Source organism: Arabidopsis lyrata, assembly GCF_000004255.2.
Source record: "Arabidopsis lyrata subsp. lyrata unplaced genomic scaffold ARALYscaffold_1, whole genome shotgun sequence".
In the NCBI taxonomy this organism is placed as follows: domain Eukaryota; kingdom Viridiplantae; phylum Streptophyta; class Magnoliopsida; order Brassicales; family Brassicaceae; genus Arabidopsis; species Arabidopsis lyrata.
Genome location: NW_003302555.1, coordinates 32,344,018 through 32,364,027, shown reverse-complemented (window position 1 = coordinate 32,364,027; position 20,010 = coordinate 32,344,018). Strand labels below are relative to the sequence as shown.

At 33.4% G+C, this 20,010-nt stretch overlaps 4 protein-coding genes across 6 annotated transcripts; 2 read left to right on the top strand and 2 right to left on the bottom strand.

Moving 5' to 3' along the window:
- Window positions 1–279: 279 nt before the first annotated feature.
- LOC9328028 (methionine aminopeptidase 2B) lies at window positions 280–2,325 on the bottom strand. Of its 3 annotated transcripts, XM_021014945.1 has the most exons (6): window positions 1,735–2,319; window positions 1,435–1,474; window positions 1,265–1,347; window positions 1,070–1,169; window positions 847–979; window positions 280–583 (listed from the first exon to the last, which is right to left on the bottom strand). In XM_021014945.1, the coding sequence occupies exons 1-5, from the start codon at window positions 1,898–1,900 to the stop codon at window positions 889–891; spliced, it is 480 nt and encodes a 159-aa protein (XP_020870604.1). In that variant the 5' UTR covers window positions 1,901–2,319; the 3' UTR covers window positions 280–583; window positions 847–888. The 3 variants fall into 3 exon arrangements, with proteins under 3 accessions (XP_020870604.1, XP_020870603.1, XP_020870602.1); XM_021014944.1 differs by having other exon boundaries at window positions 280–536; window positions 847–1,169; window positions 1,735–2,325; XM_021014943.1 differs by having other exon boundaries at window positions 847–1,169.
- A 9,998-nt stretch (window positions 2,326–12,323) lies between these two features.
- LOC9328027 (putative pectinesterase 10) lies at window positions 12,324–14,738 on the top strand. Its single transcript, XM_002894603.2, has 5 exons — window positions 12,324–12,577; window positions 12,666–12,825; window positions 13,557–13,772; window positions 14,031–14,296; window positions 14,387–14,738. Exons 1-5 carry the CDS (start codon window positions 12,345–12,347, stop codon window positions 14,568–14,570), a joined length of 1,059 nt encoding a protein of 352 aa, XP_002894649.1. The 5' UTR covers window positions 12,324–12,344; the 3' UTR covers window positions 14,571–14,738.
- A 125-nt stretch (window positions 14,739–14,863) lies between these two features.
- LOC9330710 (defensin-like protein 4) lies at window positions 14,864–15,525 on the bottom strand. The gene is made up of 2 exons (XM_002891918.2): window positions 15,338–15,525; window positions 14,864–15,233 (listed from the first exon to the last, which is right to left on the bottom strand). The coding sequence occupies exons 1-2, from the start codon at window positions 15,402–15,404 to the stop codon at window positions 15,055–15,057; spliced, it is 246 nt and encodes an 81-aa protein (XP_002891964.1). The 5' UTR covers window positions 15,405–15,525; the 3' UTR covers window positions 14,864–15,054.
- Window positions 15,526–19,111: 3,586 nt separating this feature from the next.
- On the top strand, window positions 19,112–19,683 carry LOC9328026 (histone H3.2). The gene has a single exon (XM_002894602.2). It carries the CDS (start codon window positions 19,168–19,170, stop codon window positions 19,576–19,578), a length of 411 nt encoding a protein of 136 aa, XP_002894648.1. The 5' UTR covers window positions 19,112–19,167; the 3' UTR covers window positions 19,579–19,683.
- Window positions 19,684–20,010: the final 327 nt, after the last annotated feature.

The window sequence follows — 20,010 nt, the reverse complement described above, 5'->3', positions numbered from 1 at the left end:
GCGACCATTCTGCGACAACTATTTTATGTCGCTTTTACGTTGCTTATGAGTCGCTAAAGTGGCGACTGTTTTGCTACTAATAGGTTACTATTGGACGACTGTTTTGGCGACCGATAGGTGACTGCGGAATCGACAAAAAGACACTACAAGGCGACTGTTTTATGAATGTTTTAGTGACTGAATTGCTATCGTTTTGCGACTTATTGGAGGTTTATTTATCGATTTTGCCTGCTTATTTTGATTCCAATTACGTTTGCATTTACTAATTAAAACCAAACATACAAAAACTACTTTTGAATTAAAAGAAGTTCTTAATAAAAAAAACATACAAGTTCACAAGACCAAAAGTACAAGTCCAAAATATCAAGTTCACAAGACATAAATACAAACATACCCGAAACCCAAACTCTTTGACCTTGATTCAGAATCCGCCGTCAGATCAATCGTATTGTACACCTCCGTCCATGAGACTAGCTAACTCGTCTTGCCACGTAAGTACTCCTCTTGGCATCTCCTCCATTGTCAAAACGAAATCCCTAAATCTCAAGTACGAAACAACTCTTCAGAGCAATACAAAGAAGACCTGGACATACATTACAGTGGTTTTTATGAGCAAAGAGAAGAAAACACAAAGAGCGCGAGAGAGAAGAACATGGCGAGAATGAGCTGCAAACTGACACCTTTACAAGCGTGAACTTCAAGCTCTACGTTTTTCTATTTTAAAAATTACTTCTTTCTAAATAAATTAAACAAACTCAAAGAGAATAATTTCAATAACGAATCAAAATCTCCCTTTTTTTTTTATTTTGAATTAGAGAAATCAAAAGAGACAAAAGTTTCTCTTACCAAATGACGCAGAAACAGCTTAGACGTCGTTGATCATCATGGTCACCAATCTATCTTCTTCAATATTTTTCCTAGATTTTGGACTGGTTTATTGTAAAAGAAATTTACTCCAGTCCGCCATTTTAAGATCGCCCTTTTAAGAAAATGATCTTTCAGACGGCTGCAAAAAAAGAGGCCACGAAAAAACTCTAATATGTGGTCATTTAGTGAAAAAGAAGTGAACTTGGCGATGAACTTCTGCAGCTTGGCGAACAGAGTTATATATTGGCTTTTCCAAACGCTCCAACTCTCTCTTCTCTTCAGATGTTGTTCTCCACAGATTACTAAAAACAGAGATCAAGCACCAAGACTTAAAAACAAACAGTGTGATAAAGGTAACAACGAAGAGTCTTGACATGAACAGACTCTTGGATTTCACCTTCAGGAAACTCTCCAGATGGGAAGAGCTCAACGACAGGAATCGAAGGTGGATTAGTCTGTTGAGGGAGTTCCTTCTTCTTCCTATAACATAATCAAAAGTCAAAACCATCATTAAAGCAAACACCAAAAAGTTACAATTCAGAAGAAACAAAAAAAAACATCTCTTACTTGCTTTTATTTTTCTTCTTCTTCTTCGTTGAAGTCTCACCTTCAAAAATCAAAAAACACAAGTCTTTTATTAATCAACCATTCTCAGAAAAAAAAAGATCAAATCGAAAACTTTGATATCGTAAGACCAAGCTCAGATAGACTAATCCCAGAAATCGTCACTGGAACATTCCTAAACTTCAAATCAATGACACAAAAGATCCTTTTTTTTTTCTCAATTTGTGCAAAAATTAAAGACGCAACGACAAAACTATTTGATCAATCAGAACACCAAAAAAAAATAAAAATCAAGTTATTTACCTTTGCTTCCTTCATCTTCATCGTTGTCCTCTTTACCATCTTCTGCAATCTCAAGCTTCTTCGAAAGCTCAGATTCCAATTGTTCATCTTTTCCATTAGAGGATTCAGCGCCGCCATTCTCCACCACGGGAGCTACAACAACAACATCAGGGCTTTCGCTCGCCATCTTCAAATTCGATTCTCACCTTAATAACAACCCACTAACCAAAAAAACAAAACTCGATGAGAATCGCAAGGCTTCTAGGCCTTCGAGTCGACACACCGGAAGATGTGGGTCGAGTTGGGACAACGGGTCGCTTCGCCGGAGACTTCGGTCCCCTTCCTCTTCCTCTTCCTTTGGATTTTCCACCACGAACCTGAGGAGCCATCGATTAGGGATAAAAGAAGTAGAATTGACGAGATTTGTAGAGATTGTGATAGATTGAGAGAGAATCGGAGAGAAAGTGGTCGAATCGGAGAGAAAGTGGTCGGGTTAAGGTTAGGGTTCGTCGAGAGATAGAGAGAATTGGGGATCTAGGGTTTTCCGCAATTTTCGTCGAGAGATATAGCATGGGCCTTCGCAAAAATCTAATGGATCGAATTAAAAGGCCCAATAAGAAATTGTAGTCCCTAAAACGTGGATAATTAGTAGCCAACTTTAAAGACTATTTATTCAGAAGCTACTTAGTCGTTATATTTGGCGACTATACAATGACTATTTATATCAGTCGCCAAATGCAGACGGATTAGCGACTAATGTTGTTTAGACAACATCAATTCAGTCCTCAAATTCAGCGACAAATGTATCAGTCGCTGAATGTCGTCGCTAAATCCATGTTTTCTTGTAGTCTCAAACCGAGCCCGTTAATGATTAAACCCAAGTAAAAACTTAGTGATCCCTTGTGCATATAAAAGGAGAACGCAAACTCCACGTCAAGTCACAGAAACCCTAAGCCCTCAACCACGCACCACTCAAGTCACCAGAGATCGTTGTTGTGTTCAGCTGGAGCCACCGCGTGAATCGTCCTCACCGGAGAGATCTGTGCCACTCCGCCGTTCCAGCCGCCAAGCAAACCGTAAGGGAGACCCGCCGAGAAAAGCCACCGAGAAAGGTAATCTTCTCATGTTGTTATGTGTTGCGTTGTTTGATTATTGCACCAAAGCTAAACCGATCCAAACCATTAATCTCTTGTGAACTCAAGGTCTATAAGACTATAACCAGAACTTGAATCATGAGTACGTACGGAAATTGTGTCGTAAAGGTAACGTAGCATTGTGTTGTGGAATTGTGAAGAAGACGATAGCTAGCTTGGTTCAATTATTGGTTAATTGCTAAACCGGAAATTTAGCTTGGTCACGTGAATGGATTTGGAAGTTGTAGTGAGTTACGTCGTTAGCGAGTGATATTAAATTATTAGGTGTGGTTTAGTATGGTGTAGTAAAACCAAACTCAATTATTCTGGGCACGTGAATTAATTTGTGTATTGCCGATATGGTTACGTATTGGATTATTATTAAATTGTTAGAAGTGGTTGGTTTGATATTAACCGGATCTAATTAATTTAATTGGAGAAAAATACTAAAAGGAAACCAAATAAATCGAGTTTTGGTTATTCAATTAAGGGAGACTCACAAAAATGCCCATTTTTCAATACCCTTTTTCAAAAATACCTCCTTTGGCTGTCCATTTTTAAAAATACCCTTTTCTATGTACAAAATGACTAAATTACCCTTCTTTTAATAAAAGATATCACAAATAATAATATATAAGGAAATATAACAAAATTAGGTCCACAAAATACAAAATATTTTTTGGCGGGAAAAGTGATCCCGCAATTTTTCCCGCCAAAACACTTGTAAAAAATTGTAAAACCTTTAAAATACCTTGTAAAATTTTTTCCCGCCAAAAATTTTTTTTGCGGGAAAAATGATTCGGCAATTTTTTTGGCGTTAAATTTTTGGCGGGAAAAATTTACAAAGTATTTTAAAGGTTTTTTACAGGGTATTTATAAGGTTTTACAATGTATTTTAAAAGGTTTTACAACGTATTTATAAGATATTTATAAGATATTATAAGATTTTACAAGCTATTTTATAAGGTTTTACAAGTTATAAGGTTTTACAAGTTTTTTATAAGGTTTTACAAGTTATAAATACCTTATAAAACCTTATAAGTACTTTGTAAAACGTTTTAAAATACCTAACAAAACACTTGTAAATACTCCGTAAAACCTTTAAAATACCTTGTAAATTTTTCCCGCCAAAAAAATTTCTCCAACAAAATTGCGGAATCACTTTTCCCGCAAAAAAAAATTTTTGGCGGGAAAAATTTTTACGGGAAAATTTTACAAAGTATTTTAAAGGTTTTTACAAGTGTTTTGGCGGAAAAATTGCGGATCACTTTTCCCGCCAAAAAATATTTTGTATTTTATGGACCTAATTTTGTCTCAAATAAGGGTAAAATGGTCATTAAAAATTAAAAGAGGGCAAACTTAAAAATGGACTCTCAAAGGGGGCATTTTTGAAAAGGGATATTGAAAAAAGGGCATTTTTAACAATTTCTCTTCAATTAATCATAGATTATTAATGGAAATAATCTCTTATCGGTATTCTAAACCGTTGCAGATTGAGATCGTTGTTGAACCGGTTATCCGTTGTTGCTAGTCCTAATCCGTGGTCCAACCGAGTTGCTAAGGTGAGGGTGTGATCTACGGAGATGCGATTACAAGTTTCTATTTTTATGCTTCATGATTCTCTTGCATAGGATTAGATCTGTTTGCTTAGTAGTAATAAATTGTTAGTGATGATTGATGATATGATGATTGTTTTAGTTATATAGGATGATTGTGTTAATGTCATTGGGATGACAAGTTATTATATGTGTTATATGATAAAGTGGAATTACCATCTTTTGAGATGATTAAAAGTGGAACAGTGGAAAAGTGGAATATGGTCTACGACATTGAATTGACGGGTTCTTTGTAGCTCAATAAAAGACTGACGAGTCCAGTGGAACTAGATAGGTTCAAAGGTCAGGGAAGATGATCGAACCTGGTATATATTGATGTGGAGATCTCGCTAAGGGCGGCGAGAATGAATTTTGTGTTATAGTTTGCATAATTGTGCAGCCTATATGAGTGTTGTGTCTTTTTCTATGTGATTGTTGATTGTTGTGTAAAGGTAGTTTTGTGTATCGTATTTCCAGTGGGCGGAAATGATCCTCTCACTGAGTAATTCTTTACTCACCCCTTTTTCTCCTTTTTCTCCAGGTTAAGATGAGAATTGTGAGTAGTCGCGCAAGTCCGTCTCTGTGATGGTGTATTTCGGGAACCTCGGGTTTAGTTACTTTAATTGTTATTTTCATATACGTTTTATTCAACGATTTAATATTATTTTTTAGATAAGGTTATATTAAGTTTTTAATAAAAGAAAAGTATTCTAGAAAAATACGACATGATGAATTAAGATAGTGAAATAAAGGAAAAAATAAGTAAGGTGAACGCACGCCGTCTCAATGTTGAGGGAGACGGGTGTGATAGAAACCCTTAAACTTTAGCTTAAATACAATATTAACAGATGTTTTTTTATATAATTATTATACTGAATATAAATGGCAGTTGTCAAAAAGTTTAGTAAATAACAAAAAGAAAGACAACTACATAATAAACTAGAGTGATGCCCGCCCTTTGGACAAGTTTATTTGTTTGTTTGTCTTTTTACTAAGTTTTAATTATTGAATTATGTAATTGTGTTTTCAATAAATAAGGATATATATATATATATATATATATATATATATATATATATATATATTAAGTGATTGTTTTTTCCCAACTCTTTAACTTCAATGTTGTATTACATGATCAATTTATTATTTTACAAACTTATTGATGTTATATCCAATATTATAGGTTTATAGCAACTATTATATATAATTTAAAAAAACTAAAGGACTATTAGACATAATACATTATTCTATTAAATATGGTGACATAGCTTTTTTATTTGGTTACTAGAAATGACTATTTTTAATTGTTTAGTGCGTCATAAAATTTCTGTTATTTTGCACACATGTACGTTGGCTTTGATGCCCTTTCAACAATCTTGTAGTTTCTTTTGTTTATTGCCCTTTGAACTATATTGTCGATTTTTTTTAATGGTTTATTGAATTTTTGGACAAAGAACTCAACCTTAACAATTTTTTTGTACAAAGAACTCAACCTTAATTTTGTTCATATAATTATCTAACTAACAAAATCAACATGAACTTTCACAGAGAACCGAGCCTGGGCGGCGGCAATTCAAGTTTAATGCATGCTTGGCCCATCGCACACTCGCCAACGAAAGAGTGTTCCGCAGGCTCACTCTTAGGAGAGAGCCGACCTACGGAGATATAACGTTCATTCACTGTGCGGAGGTGTAGCTGGTTGCCTGGCTCTGCCTCGATTCCGCATGCTCTGTCTCGAATCCGCAGGCTCTGTCTCCCTTCTCTCTTTTTTTCTTGGATTTGTGGTTTAGGAAAGTCGTCTATGATCCTATATCAATAGTCGAGCAATTTTCTGTTTGGGGTTTCTAGGAACAGGATGGATGTTTTAGGCTAAAAACTTCTTTTTGAATTTCTATGATTTTTTGCACTATGGCTGGCAATAGGTTTCTGTCAACAGACTGCAATGGTGAAATGGAACAAATATTTAAGGGTATCATGTGAATAGTTCAAATACAAGTCCAACAAAAACATTGTCGTGGAGATAAACTTAGTGAAGCTGGTAATAAAAAAAGTAGTGAACATACAACTACAAGCACTAGCAATAAGAAGAGATTTTCTATGTTTTGCTATTATTTTTTCCATGTTGTCATCAATCAAATTCACAAATCATTATGCTAATCATTTTCTCTAGGAAACCATATCAAAAAATATGGTTAATCGTGAAAAGTAGAGACTAACCTGACGAGAGAGCGAGAGAGGCAATTGGAGGTTTAGAGTACAACAGATGAAAAAAAAAAAAAAAAAAGAGTACAACTAAGTGCGAATTGTTTTGTAGCGAGCTCTTGAGTTCTCCTTACATTGTTGATGGCATTGAAATGCTACTTTTGTTTGAACCTTTATGGCATTTAAATGCTAGCATTGAAATTCTCTTGAGGCAATGATACATTGAATATGTCCATACACATTTTGTTTTTTAATAGATTTTTTAGTGGTTTCTTTGTTCGAAAAATATATGTGTTGTATGTGGAGTTACGTACATACAGTTTACTGAAAGCTTTAACAAAACTTTTTCTTATGTTAAAATTTGACAACTCGTTTTGTATGAGTAAATAAGACTATAAAAGTCGATGCAACTTTTTTTGTAGTTAATCTTGGCCTCGCAGGAATGCGTATTAAAGAGGGGGTGAATGAATTGGGTTCACCCCTAGTATTTTTCTGTTGTTTACTATACAATATTAACTCTTAATAAAGTTAATTTACAATATTTGTTGTAGTTAATATTTATTGTTTTTCCCTATTTTGAAATTATTATTATTTATCATTTGTGTTTTCAAATAAAAGACACCTCTTATTTTTTAATTTCTATTATTTTGTTTTGTCATATTTATCAGTGTTTTAGAATTTATTATTCGTTTATTATTATATTTATGATTTAATAAATAAGGAACTTCGGCAACCATAGATTATAACTTCAATATGATATATGTAAGATAAGGAGGTTATTAAATAAGAAACAAATAAGCGTAAAACGAGGTAGGGACATTTAAAACTGGATTTAGGCAATGTGATAAATATCGTAATGCACGCACACGATATAAAGAACCAGCCAATACTTAATATCACAGCAACGATGTTTTTACCCAAAGCATTTTTTCCTGACAAGCACATGAATTACGGTTTTTTTAATTTTCTAAAAAATATGTTCAATTTACGGACAGAAAACATGGTGATAAAACAGAATTACCTTCTAACTTTGATCATTGACATAGGTTAATATTTGGTGATATAACGTTTGTATCATTTTAATACAGCTAAGCTACTAATTAGTTTTAAAAATAAACAGCAAAACAAAGAGCGTTTATATTGTATAATCTGATTTCAATGCTCACATGGGACGCCAAAAATTAAATAAAAATCGATGTAAATAAAACTTCATATTTTAGACAAGGGTAGTACATTAGTGAATCAGACCTTGTCTCTCTCATCTTCGTCTTTTTATACATCTCTCGCTCACCATCTCTGGTCTATAAGCTCTCTAACCATGTTCTTGTGCCACATGTCAAGTGTTTGTAAAGACAGTTTTGAAGGAAACCCTTATTTATTATATAAAATCATTCCACGAGTTAAACCCATTGACATGCTTTTGACCTACAATATAAATACAAATTTAAAACATTTAATTCATTATTAATATTTTGAATAATAATTTGAAATACCTGATTAATTAGTTAAAAATCAATAATGAGATTAAATCACACATCTATTTAAACACTCTTTCCATGCTCAAACACTTCATATCTTCTTCATTAACTATAAACACTTCTATATCTCCACAAGACTAAAATTTGTATTGTCATTTTTTAATGTTACTAGATAAAAACATGCGCTATACTGCAGGAATATTTTTACAATTTCTTTTATTTTATTGGTTTGTTTTATTCTAATGCATATTCATTTCAAGATTTAAAGAATTTTTGTCCTTATATAATTACAATTGATTATTTTATTCACCTAAATTTAAGAATTTTTTCAAACCATTGTCCAAAAAATCATTTTAGGACTTATCATTAAAACAACATAAACGTTATCAAAACTTTTGTTTAAGGGTAGAGATCAAGTGTAGTAAGCATTATTAAGTGCATGGTTATATTCTTCTTGAATACTAACAATTGAGACGAATAGTGTTCATTTTGTTTCCTACAACGTTGGATTTGTGAACTTTGATTTAATTTGTGACTACATCATATCCTAAAATCCCGTACAACATCAACAATCGAACTAAGATTATTATCCTTAAAAAAAAAGAAATAAAGAGAGAGATTATTACCCTTATAGAATCATGTTTCTTGAAAACTAATTAAATATCAAAGATTGCATCATAATCCCGAAATCTCGAAATCTCTTGACAATAGTTGTCTCTAGGCAATATCACAACATTATGCAATATGAGATAGAAACTTTTTCGTTCTTCTATATCCTTCACTAAATTGAAACCATATGTTATAGTCAAAAGAAAACATGTATGCCTAAGAATTTTAAAACAGACTATAAGATAAAAAAAATATTAAAAACTATTGAATAAGAAAACACCAAAAACATTTATCTGATTTGGTTTTGATGCTTACCTTGTACCATCTTTTAAAAATATCTCTTATTTCAATGTTTTTTTTAATAATTCACACCAGTTAACTTCATAAAATGAAAATGAACTCTAAAACTTTGTACAAATTGGAGAGCCCAAATCGATGGTCTCTTTTTCTTCAACAAGACAGTTGACCTCATGTTATATTCCCAAACATTGACGCAATGTTGATTATGCTTTCATATTGTTCAATCTTTATTTTTGTTTTTGTTTTTTTTTTTTTTGAATGATAGGAAAATTTATTCATTGATAAATATTTTTTTACTACAAGTGTGACTTAGCTCAAAAGAAATGGAGTGGTTTTTTTTATTCACACTTTATATTCGAGAAGAGAACCATAAGATGAGGTCCTAATATTTTTCATTCCCTAAGTTTCGAATATTGCTTAGGTAGTTTCTGATAGTTTTATCGATAAGCTTTTGAAGATGAGCTGCTGGTGAAGGGCTTTCTCCGTGTCTATTGTTATTCATTTCTCTCCGTATCGAATGAACTGCAACTTGAAGAGCATACCTCAGGAGAAGAAGGGATTGTTGAACAAGCGTCGTACCTGAGATGAGTGTTCAAAGTTATGCTCATTCCGAAGCATTCCGAAGTGTAGTGGTTCTTTAGTAGACATTTGGTGAGTTTCTCCCAAACTTGTTGAGTAAAGGGACATCGAAAGAAGATGTGGTTTTTTGCCTCAATCAGTCCTCCACAAAAAACGCAGGAGGTATTGACTCGTAAATTCTCCTCCGATATGTCCCCCGTGGAAAGTCTATTATGAAAATTTTGGTGTGGCTTAAGAGAACCACTCATTTTGCCAAATCACAGGTGTAGTCTTCATTCTGAAGTAAATCCAATTTATAAATTAATGAAAATATACCAAAATCCTTTAAAATTAATAAATCACAACCAAGATAGTTAGGGAGTATTAGTCAGCAGGAAAGTTGCGGACACTTGATGGTTGCATCTATCGTGTGGTTATTCGTTCCTCCAAGATAGACCTATCCTGAAGTCGACTATGCAGGCATCGTTCAGAAGAAATTGAATATTTGCTTTGTCGATTTGAGTTTCTCTCGCCTCTTAAGCCTCTCATCAAGCTGCAAACAATAGACAAACCATAATGGCTAGAAGTTCATTACATTTAAAGCCAAAAGGGTAAAAAGAAAGATCGAATAAAAATTAAGCAGCAAAGACAATACTACCAATTTTGACTATGTTAACACACATACTTTCTTTCTCTGCATTCAAAACAGCTTAATAGTTTTAAATATGATACCACTGAATAAAAGCCACCCTAATGTCAGCTCATCTCATTCATTTCATCGAAGAGTTCATAAGCACATCCATAAAACTCTACATTTAACCAAAATTGATCTCAGTTTTGTAGAACATAAACAAAGAGCACTGCAATTAAAACTATAAAAATAGTACAACGATCCTAGTAGTCATCACGACTCAAGAATTACCCTAACCAAACACCCACATGGAATCAATCTATAAGCTAAAGCAAAAAAAAAAACACCCGAAAGAAATTGAAATAACTAAATTATAATTTAATTACGTAACTAAATTATATTAAATCACGTGTTTCTCATATTGGTTATTTTTTTTTTTTTTTTTTTTTCATCAAAATGAATGATTATATTATATGGTTTGAGAAATCGCTATGAAGCGCGTTTGTTATTACATAGGGAACCAAACTGTGAAAGTGAAAACTAGAATTTAAAGGAATTTGATGTTTTGCCAAAAGATCTGCTGGAGCATTACTGAGGCGATGACACCAAAGGAATTGGCAATCCATGAATCTTGACTTCCAAGTACGAGCTTCCCTGATCCAGTTGAACATTCCAAAGTTGAGTGTATTGCCGTTGAGCAAATCTGCAACCTCCTTATTGTCCCCAAATCTGCAAATCTGCAAAGTTGGTTATTTTTTCTTTTTAAAATAAAAAAATTTAACTACATAACTAGATTATAACCATACAAAAAATATAATGGAAAAGAAAACAAAACAAAAAAAAGGAGAAACTCGATAGTAACCACACAAAAAAAATATAAACATGAAAACATAAACTAAATTAAAATAAACTTTTGGGCCCAGACCTCATCATTTTAGTAACATTTTCCAATTTTTCTACAATTAGACTAAGCATGTCTAACTAAAACCTTCATTTGCCCTGCTTACTTACCATTTCCTAAAATCAACTCAATAATTGAGAAATCCTTTTAACAATTAACCTAACTAAACAAAAAAAAACAGAAGTTAGGTTCAATAACACCCTCTTTTCCCAAATTAACACTTTATTCAAAATGGTTTCAAAGTCAACGATTTGACTTTTCCTGTTTACTTAACAAAATTTGACCCCTTCGATTTATTCTACTTTCTAGATTAATACCACCAAACTGAATTTATAATCTAGGATTGAAAAGAGATCGGGAAAGCCATGTGTCTCTCGAAAAGTTGGTCAACGACATTAACCACCGTTGACCAGTGAAAAAAAAGTCATATCTTCTTAAACTCATTTCCCCTAGTAAAAACATTTTAGGTCATGTTAGAAAGGAGTCTAAGAATTGTTTTTTTATCATATAACTCACTTAGGAAACAAATCATAATTTGTTTTGATTTGGAAGTCACAGCAGTTCATCATGGTTATTTCCGACAATTCTCTGGCATGTTATCAATTTCAAAAGATCTAGACCATGATAGCAAAATCAAATCAGAAATCACTTGCTTTTGGTTAAGAAATGAAATCAGTGGATCTTTAACCATACTTGGAATTAGGTAAGGAAATGTACAAACTTAATCAGCATGTTATATGATTACAAACTTATTTACTGTGTAGTTTAGAAAATTCTTATAAAAATTAATATATGCACAATTCTTTTCAATATATTTACTTAACATTAAATTTTAATTAGATTTTTTTTAATGAATCAATTTCAATGGATATAATTATTTTTATTTATTGCTGCTATGTAATTAATTTCAAAATTTTATTTTTTAATTAGTGTACACTAAATTATTGGGTAATATATACTCTCTTTTGGTTAATAAATTCAATCAGTGGATCTTTAACCATACTTGGAATCATGTAAGAAAATGTTTATATTTTGAAGTTGTTAAAATACCATTGCCATGCCAATGAGCAATAGGGAGAATTTATATATAAACATCCAAAATCAACAATAGAGAAAGAAAAAACAAATCAAGATGAAAGTTTTTTTTTTAATAAACCAAGTTGAAACTTCTACCTGTTTTTTTTTTGGTGCTTAAAAAGGGTTAAAATCTTTTTCTTTTAACCAATGAAATCTCTTAAAACTATTTTGGCTCTCTCATTTATGTATTTTACGGCTACGACATCACTTGTATCTTCTTATGGTTTGGAACCGAAAGATTTCTACAAAGATATAGCAAAGACATTGGTGGTTAGTCATAATGGTAAAGGTGATTTCAAAACCATCCAAGCAGCCATGGACTCTATTCCTTCTAGTAACAAAAATTGGATTAAGATTTATCTTAAACATGGAACCTACAAGTAAGCTCTCTCATCTACATTTAAGAAGAATCAAGCAATTGACTTCTTTTTTATTTTTGGGTTTACTAAAGTATGTATATTAATGCAGCGAAAAGATAGTAATTCCGAAGGAGAAACAAAAGATAATAATGCAAGGAAACAATGCATCAAAAGTGATAATTCAATATAATGATGCAGGACTAGCCAATACGAGTGGTCCTATAAGAGTAGACGCCGAATACTTCGTCGCTATCAACATTACTTTCAAGGTTAGAGTTTATATAAGTAGTTTACTTAAACCAAAAATTATATATATGAACAGTAGTTGACTATTAATAATTTAATATGGCTAGTTCTATCAATCATTCTCACAAGATCAACTTTTACAAATAAAACAATATTTATCTCTAGATGATGAAAGTACGTGTTCTTATCAAAAAAAAATGTAGCTGTATTTATGGCATAATTAAAACATTTAGTATTTATTACTTACAACATTTATTAAATTTTTAAATAGTAATTCCAACCATATACAATGCATGTATTAAACTATAATTAACATAGAAATTTATTAATCTACAATAATCCACTCTCTATTTTTATAATAAATGTGTTAAGATTTTTTCACACATATTAAAAATAATGACATTTCATTTTTACTTTTAAGAATATACTATATAATTTCTTTATTGTTTAATACATTAAAGTAGTAGTAATCAAACTGAAAATTTTATCCAAAAAATTTCAAAAACGACACATATTCTTAAATGAAATTTAAGTTTTAAAAAAACACTTAATACAAAACGGAAAAGTAACATTTTAGCGTGAGCAGTCAATAGAAACAAAAAAAAAATCACGTTTTCACTATTTAAATAGTTAGGTATTTGCATTCGATGATGAGATATATAAAATATTCGGATTGATTTCTACATATGTGGATATGATATGAAATAAAATCTTGTTCAATAAATATTGCGAAACTGACAGCATGGTTGTGCAGAATACGAATACAAGGATGACACCAATAATACCATATAAAGCGATAAAGGTAGCTCCATCAATTATATTAGCCGCGGACAAGGCATGGTTCTATGGCTGCACCTTCATCAGTGTCCAAGACACAGTCGCTGATTTACTCGGCCGCCATTACTTTATAAATTGTTACATCGTAGGAGCCATCGATTTCATATGGGGAGGAGGCCAATCTATATACCAAGTAATCTCACATTTCTCTCATAAATGATGGTTAAGAATAGGAGATGATAAAAATCAATAGACCTGAAGGTTGTGCCGTATAAAATTCTAAAAATTAGGGAATGGCCGAGTTGAGCCGGTTTCATGCCTAAACCTGAAACAGAAGCAAAACCTACCAAGGCCAAACTACAAAGAAGAACCCGTTATTTTACGCAATGTTTTTCATATCATACATACTGAAGAAATTTATATATCTCAATGAATTTGTGTGTGGATGCAGAATTGTGTGATATACGTTAAAGGAGTGACATCAAAGAAAATGACGAAGGAAGGAGGAATGTTAGAAGGATACATAACCGCACAAGGGAGGGAAAGCGAGGAAGACAAAAGTGGATTTGTGTTCAAAAATTGTTTGATTCAAGGAGATGGTAAGGCATATTTAGGAAGAGCTTACCGAAACTACTCTAGAGTTGTTTTCTATGGAACCAACATGTCCAATGTTGTCGTACCTCGAGGATGGGATGCTTGGGATTATAACGACCAAGTGTACGTAATGTTTATTCTCTTTTGCTTATAATATATGCATTTGTTACATATTTTAACAATAATTCCGACTTACAAAATAATTCAAATCAGGCATAAATTTACATATGCGGAGATAAACTGCACAGGGGAAGGAGCGAATAAGAAAGGAAGAGTTGGATGGGAGAAGAATCTTTCTGCTAAAGATGTTAAATTACTTATTGAACCCAAAAATTTCATTGATGAAGATGGTTGGATGGCCACTCTTCCTTCTTCTCTCGTCTCTTTATTTTTTTAAATGATGTTCAAAGGATTTTTAAAATTTTAAGGTTTCCCCATTTTACAAACACAATCTACTTCTTGTCTTCTCACTCTCAGCCCAATCCATCTTTAATTTCGCCATGATATTAACTTGCTCAATCGCCGATAGATTTGTTTGAGAACGTCTTGATTAGTCTACTTAAATTGTTATAGTAGTGTCAACGTTTCAAATTAGCGATATGTGTGGCTTAGTCCATGTGACGTTAGATATAAGTAAACTCAGATGTTACATACTTTTTTTTTATTATTACACTCACACTAATATGCATATTTAAAAATCAGATCCTTATTCTAGTTTGTACATGCTAACAAACGGTTCTAACACTTAAGAAACGTTTATACTTTAACAGAACCAAACATTGAAACACAAGCATACATGTCATAAAGTCACCCATGGAGTGACATAGACTTATTATATGTAAAATACATGCACGATAAGACCTTGAAAGTTTTTTGGTAAATTAACATGGGAAGTAACAGACACATCTGTGATATGGGAAGATAAAGTTGCAAGAACCATGTCGTGCTCCCTCCAGTAGAATGCACCGATTCTTGCACGCATTACTGTTTCCGCAGACTCCCAACGTTGTACCACTAAGCCTCTCGCACAACTTTTGTGCTTCCACCATTATTGGTGCTTCTGCATACATATATATTTTAATTTATCTTTCATGGCTAATTATTAAAAAAATAAAAAATAATAATTCATTTTGCCATGTACTATATGATAAGATCATTACTCACCAAAAGCAGCAAAGAGAACAAGAGCATCGAATATAACCGTGATGATGATGGTAGCAAGCTTAGCCATGACTAATAACTAGCTACTTTACGTGAGATAATAAGCGTAAAACCAACTTCTATTTATAATTATGTAATGGTAAGTCTTTTCATCTTGTTAAGTCCATGCACAAATGAAACATATGCTGCAATCTAATAGAAAATTGTTAAATTTGCAAAGTAGCTAATAATAGTTGAGGGCAGGTTTCTCCACCACCTATCTATACATATGAATGGCTACATTGTTCATATATAGACGGCTGGTTTCTCCACCACCTATCTATACCTAAGGTTGGCTGATCTATAATATATCTAGCGTAACCTAAGCGACTGTTTGACTTTGAGCTAGTTCTATTTTACATGGATGGCTGGTTAATTTAACTTGGTCAAAACTTAAGAAGACAAGTTGTCGTGATTTTTCAGATATTTTTGAAGGTCGTTGAATGAGTATATAGGGCTAGAAGAGAGGAAATGAGAACTTCAAGGATATTGGGATTTGTCATTTGCTTAAATAGCAAGACAAAAACGTCAGTATTATATTATGGGTGAATTGAAAGAGTAAGTTTTTAAAACATAATTAGAAAGAATTTACTTTAATTACTACTCAAAATTTGCTAAATAGACAATTTTGTACTTTGTGTGTAATAGAAGGGAAGTAAGATAGGGTGAATTGAGTGAGATTGAGAAATGATTAGAAAGGGTTTCAAGATACATATAGGGATACGATATATTAGAAAATTAATCTCTTGCTTGGGCTGGCCCAATGAGCTTCGAAATCACACTTTTCAGCCGAATTACCATCATCTTCGTGATTACTTTGAATAACACATTGCAAAGATTCACTGGTCTAAATTGTGTTATGCGCTCTGGTGTTGCCACTTTCGCAATCAACACTAATAAGGCATCATTTGTGGATTGCGGCAGCACCCCCGATTCAAAAAAAGAAACCTAGAACAAATCTTGTTACTGAGTCCCCTACAGCCCTCTCCTCATTGACATCATCTAGCGAATACAACCTCTTGTAATAATCCAAGGCTACCTTCTCCAGCTCCTTTTTTACCCGACACCCACATATAGGCCTGGGCATTCGGGTACCCGTTCGGGTTCGGTTCTTTTTTTTCGGGTATCGGGTCTATTCGGGTAGGGGGTCAAGACCCATTCGGGTATTCTAAAAATTCGGTTCGGGTTCGGTTCGGGTTCGGGTCGGTTCGGGTATTTAATAAAAAAAACAAAATACCCGAAACTAACCAAAAATACCCGAAATATTTTCGGGTTCGGGTTTTTAACTCATATATACCCAAATCTAACCGAAATATCCAATTTCTCGAAAATACATTGGTTACTCTTTACCCAAATATAACCAAAAATATCTAAAAATACTAAAATTACCCAAAAGAAAACTACATCATTAGTTACTTTTTAACCAAATATATCCAAATGTATCCGAATTACTCAAAAATACCTAATATATTCGGATTTATGATTGTAATTTTAGGTATTTCGGGTATTATAAATATAAATATAACTAATATTTTTAGGTGTATATTTGTATTCGGGTACATTCGGGTATATTCGGGTATTGGATTCGGTTCGGGTTCGGTTCGGGTTTTTTTCGGGTAGGAGGTTAGGACCCATTCGGGTATTTTTAAAAATCGGGTTCGGGTATTTTTCGGATTTTTCGGTTCGGGTATTCGGTTCCGGGTATTTTGCCTAGGCCCACATATCATGTGAGCCTTTCAACATTTCAATCTTGTTTCTCCTCCTTCTAATCATTGTTGATGTATGAAAGAAGGTTGTATTTCGGTCTCCTGTCTCCTACAACTATAAGCTTCTCTCTTGATTTTTGGAACCATATCATTTCTTCTTGTTCTAACAATATGTCAAAACTTTTCACCAGCTCTTCCTCCTTGGCTAACAATGCGTCGGACTGGGCTGCATCCAACAACTTCTGAACTTTTGTTATTTCTGCCATCAACACTGCCTTTTTCTGTTAATATCGCCATATACCTCTTTATTCCACTTCTTCAAAGTTCCCCTTAGCCTATTTAGAGCTTTCGGGGTTGACAGCCCAATATCCACGATGCCTTCAACAACTCTTTAAAGCCTTTGTGTTTCAACCAAACTGCCTTAAACCGAAACGGTCTTCTCCTCGGATCCATATCTTTTTCTAGACACAATATAATTGGATATAGAGTGGGACATGATCAGAAGCCAAGAGTGGGAGACGAGACACCACTGCTTCTTGCCACTTCAGTCTCACATGTTCACAACGGAGAATACGGTCCAACCGCTTCGCCACAAACGTGTTTTCTGTCCTTCCCCGCTTCCATGTAAACTTTCCTCCCTTAAAACTCAAGTCAATCAGTGACAAATCATTTATCCATTGACCAAAATCCAATGAGTCCGGTGAAAGCCTCCCATTACCCTCAGTCCTCTCATCCAATCTAAGAATGGTATTGAAGTCTCCACCTATAATCAAAGGACCATCTATTCTCCGGACTACATTTTTCAACTCCTTCCATAATCCGCTTCGATGACTCACTGTTGGTGCCGCATTAACTACTACAAGATGCATTAACTCTTCCCCATTCATCACTCTTGCATGAATGAACTGACTCGTTGCTGCCACAATATCCACACTGTCCACATTTGATCTCCACAACAACCATAAACCCCCACTTTGACCTGCAGCATCCACCCGAAAGGAATTATCAAAACCCAGTCGCTAACAAATCTTCTCTGCTCAAATAAAAATAATTTGACATTTGTATTATCATAATTAATGCATTAACTATACCTATACAACTATACTAAAAATAATTTTCCAAAAAATGATACTAACAAGAAATCTCACAAATTAATCTTTAAAATTAAAAATTTTTATGAAAGCAAATTTATGAAAAGGAGAAAATCTTGATTCATACCAACTACAAAATTCTTTTTAATGCGGATATTTTCTATTTTGAAAACAAGCATTTATTAGCATTATATATTTATTTAAGATGATAGTAAATTTAATAAGAGTAATCAAAAATTTTGTAAAATCTAAACGTGAAATATGGGTATCCATTCTATTTCTTTATCTATTGGATTAAAATAAACATTCTCTTTTTTTTGTCATCAAAATAAACATTCTCAAATGAATAATTATTTAAGAAAAAACGGTTAAGCGATAAAAAATTCTTAGCGAGTACGGAAATTAAAAAAACAAAAAAATCAATCAATCTGCAGTCTACCGCCAGTCAATCCTAGTTTAAAAATACAAAAAATTAAATCCTCTTCTTAAATCGCAAAACACATTTTGCACATCATGTATCAAATTTTTATTTCGGCCCATTACAGCGCGAATTAACTGGGCCGGGCTGATCCACTTCAACATCTCCAATAACGCTTAGGCCCGATTAAAGATTCTTCCTGATCTGAACTAGTGAACTCCTCCGATTTATATTCATATATATTATTGTGTGATTTGGTTTTGCAGGATATTGGCCTTTTAATTCTTTAATTGCTATTGGTCAAATCACCTTCACGCGGATCAGTAGCAGAAAATAATGCAATCCATCCGTAGATCTAAACTTATCGACGGCTCTTATAATTTCACACGGATCATCACATAAACCTCTTATATCCGTCGATTAAAAACAAAATAAACGATTCAGATTCAATCCCGCTAAAACAGAAACGCGAAAAACATTTTCCCGCTTCAGATTATAAATATCCCCTTCCTCAGCCAAATCAAAATCACAAATCAAATCTCAACTTTCTTCTTAATCAAACAATTCTTCTTAATCCCAATGGCTCGTACCAAGCAGACAGCTAGGAAATCAACAGGAGGCAAAGCACCAAGGAAGCAATTAGCAACAAAAGCAGCGAGGAAATCTGCTCCAGCCACCGGAGGAGTGAAGAAGCCTCACAGATTCAGACCTGGAACGGTGGCACTAAGAGAAATCAGGAAGTATCAGAAGAGCACTGAGCTTCTGATCCGTAAACTTCCTTTCCAGAGGCTTGTGAGAGAGATTGCTCAAGACTTCAAGACCGATCTCCGTTTCCAGAGTAGTGCTGTTGCTGCTCTCCAGGAAGCTGCTGAAGCTTACCTTGTTGGACTCTTTGAAGACACTAATCTTTGTGCTATTCATGCTAAGAGAGTTACTATCATGCCTAAGGATATCCAACTCGCGAGAAGGATTAGAGGAGAAAGAGCTTAGATCTAAGTATTCTGGTGGCTGGCTTTTGTATTTCCTTAGAATGATAAGAATGTATGATTTCAAGTTTATCTAAGGATTTAATGTTAATTCCAAGCAATTATCCAATTTCTAAAGAGCACACATTAGACATATGAAAACCAAAGCAAAAGGGAGAAACAAAACAATTTAAAGAGACATAATAGGAAATTAGGAATAGAGAGATTAACCATTTCTTCATATTTTTAGTAGAACTTGTCATCGTTGTCTTCCTCGGATGCGTGCTTGATTCGGATTCATAGTCACCATCTTCGATGATACTGTCATCTTTGTCTTTGAACGCTTCTCCAGATTTAGATTTGTATCCTTCTTCATCATCTTCTTTGTCAAATGCCTCGCCGGATACAGATTTAGATATATCGTCATGGTTTTCTTTATTGTCAGATGCGTCTCCAG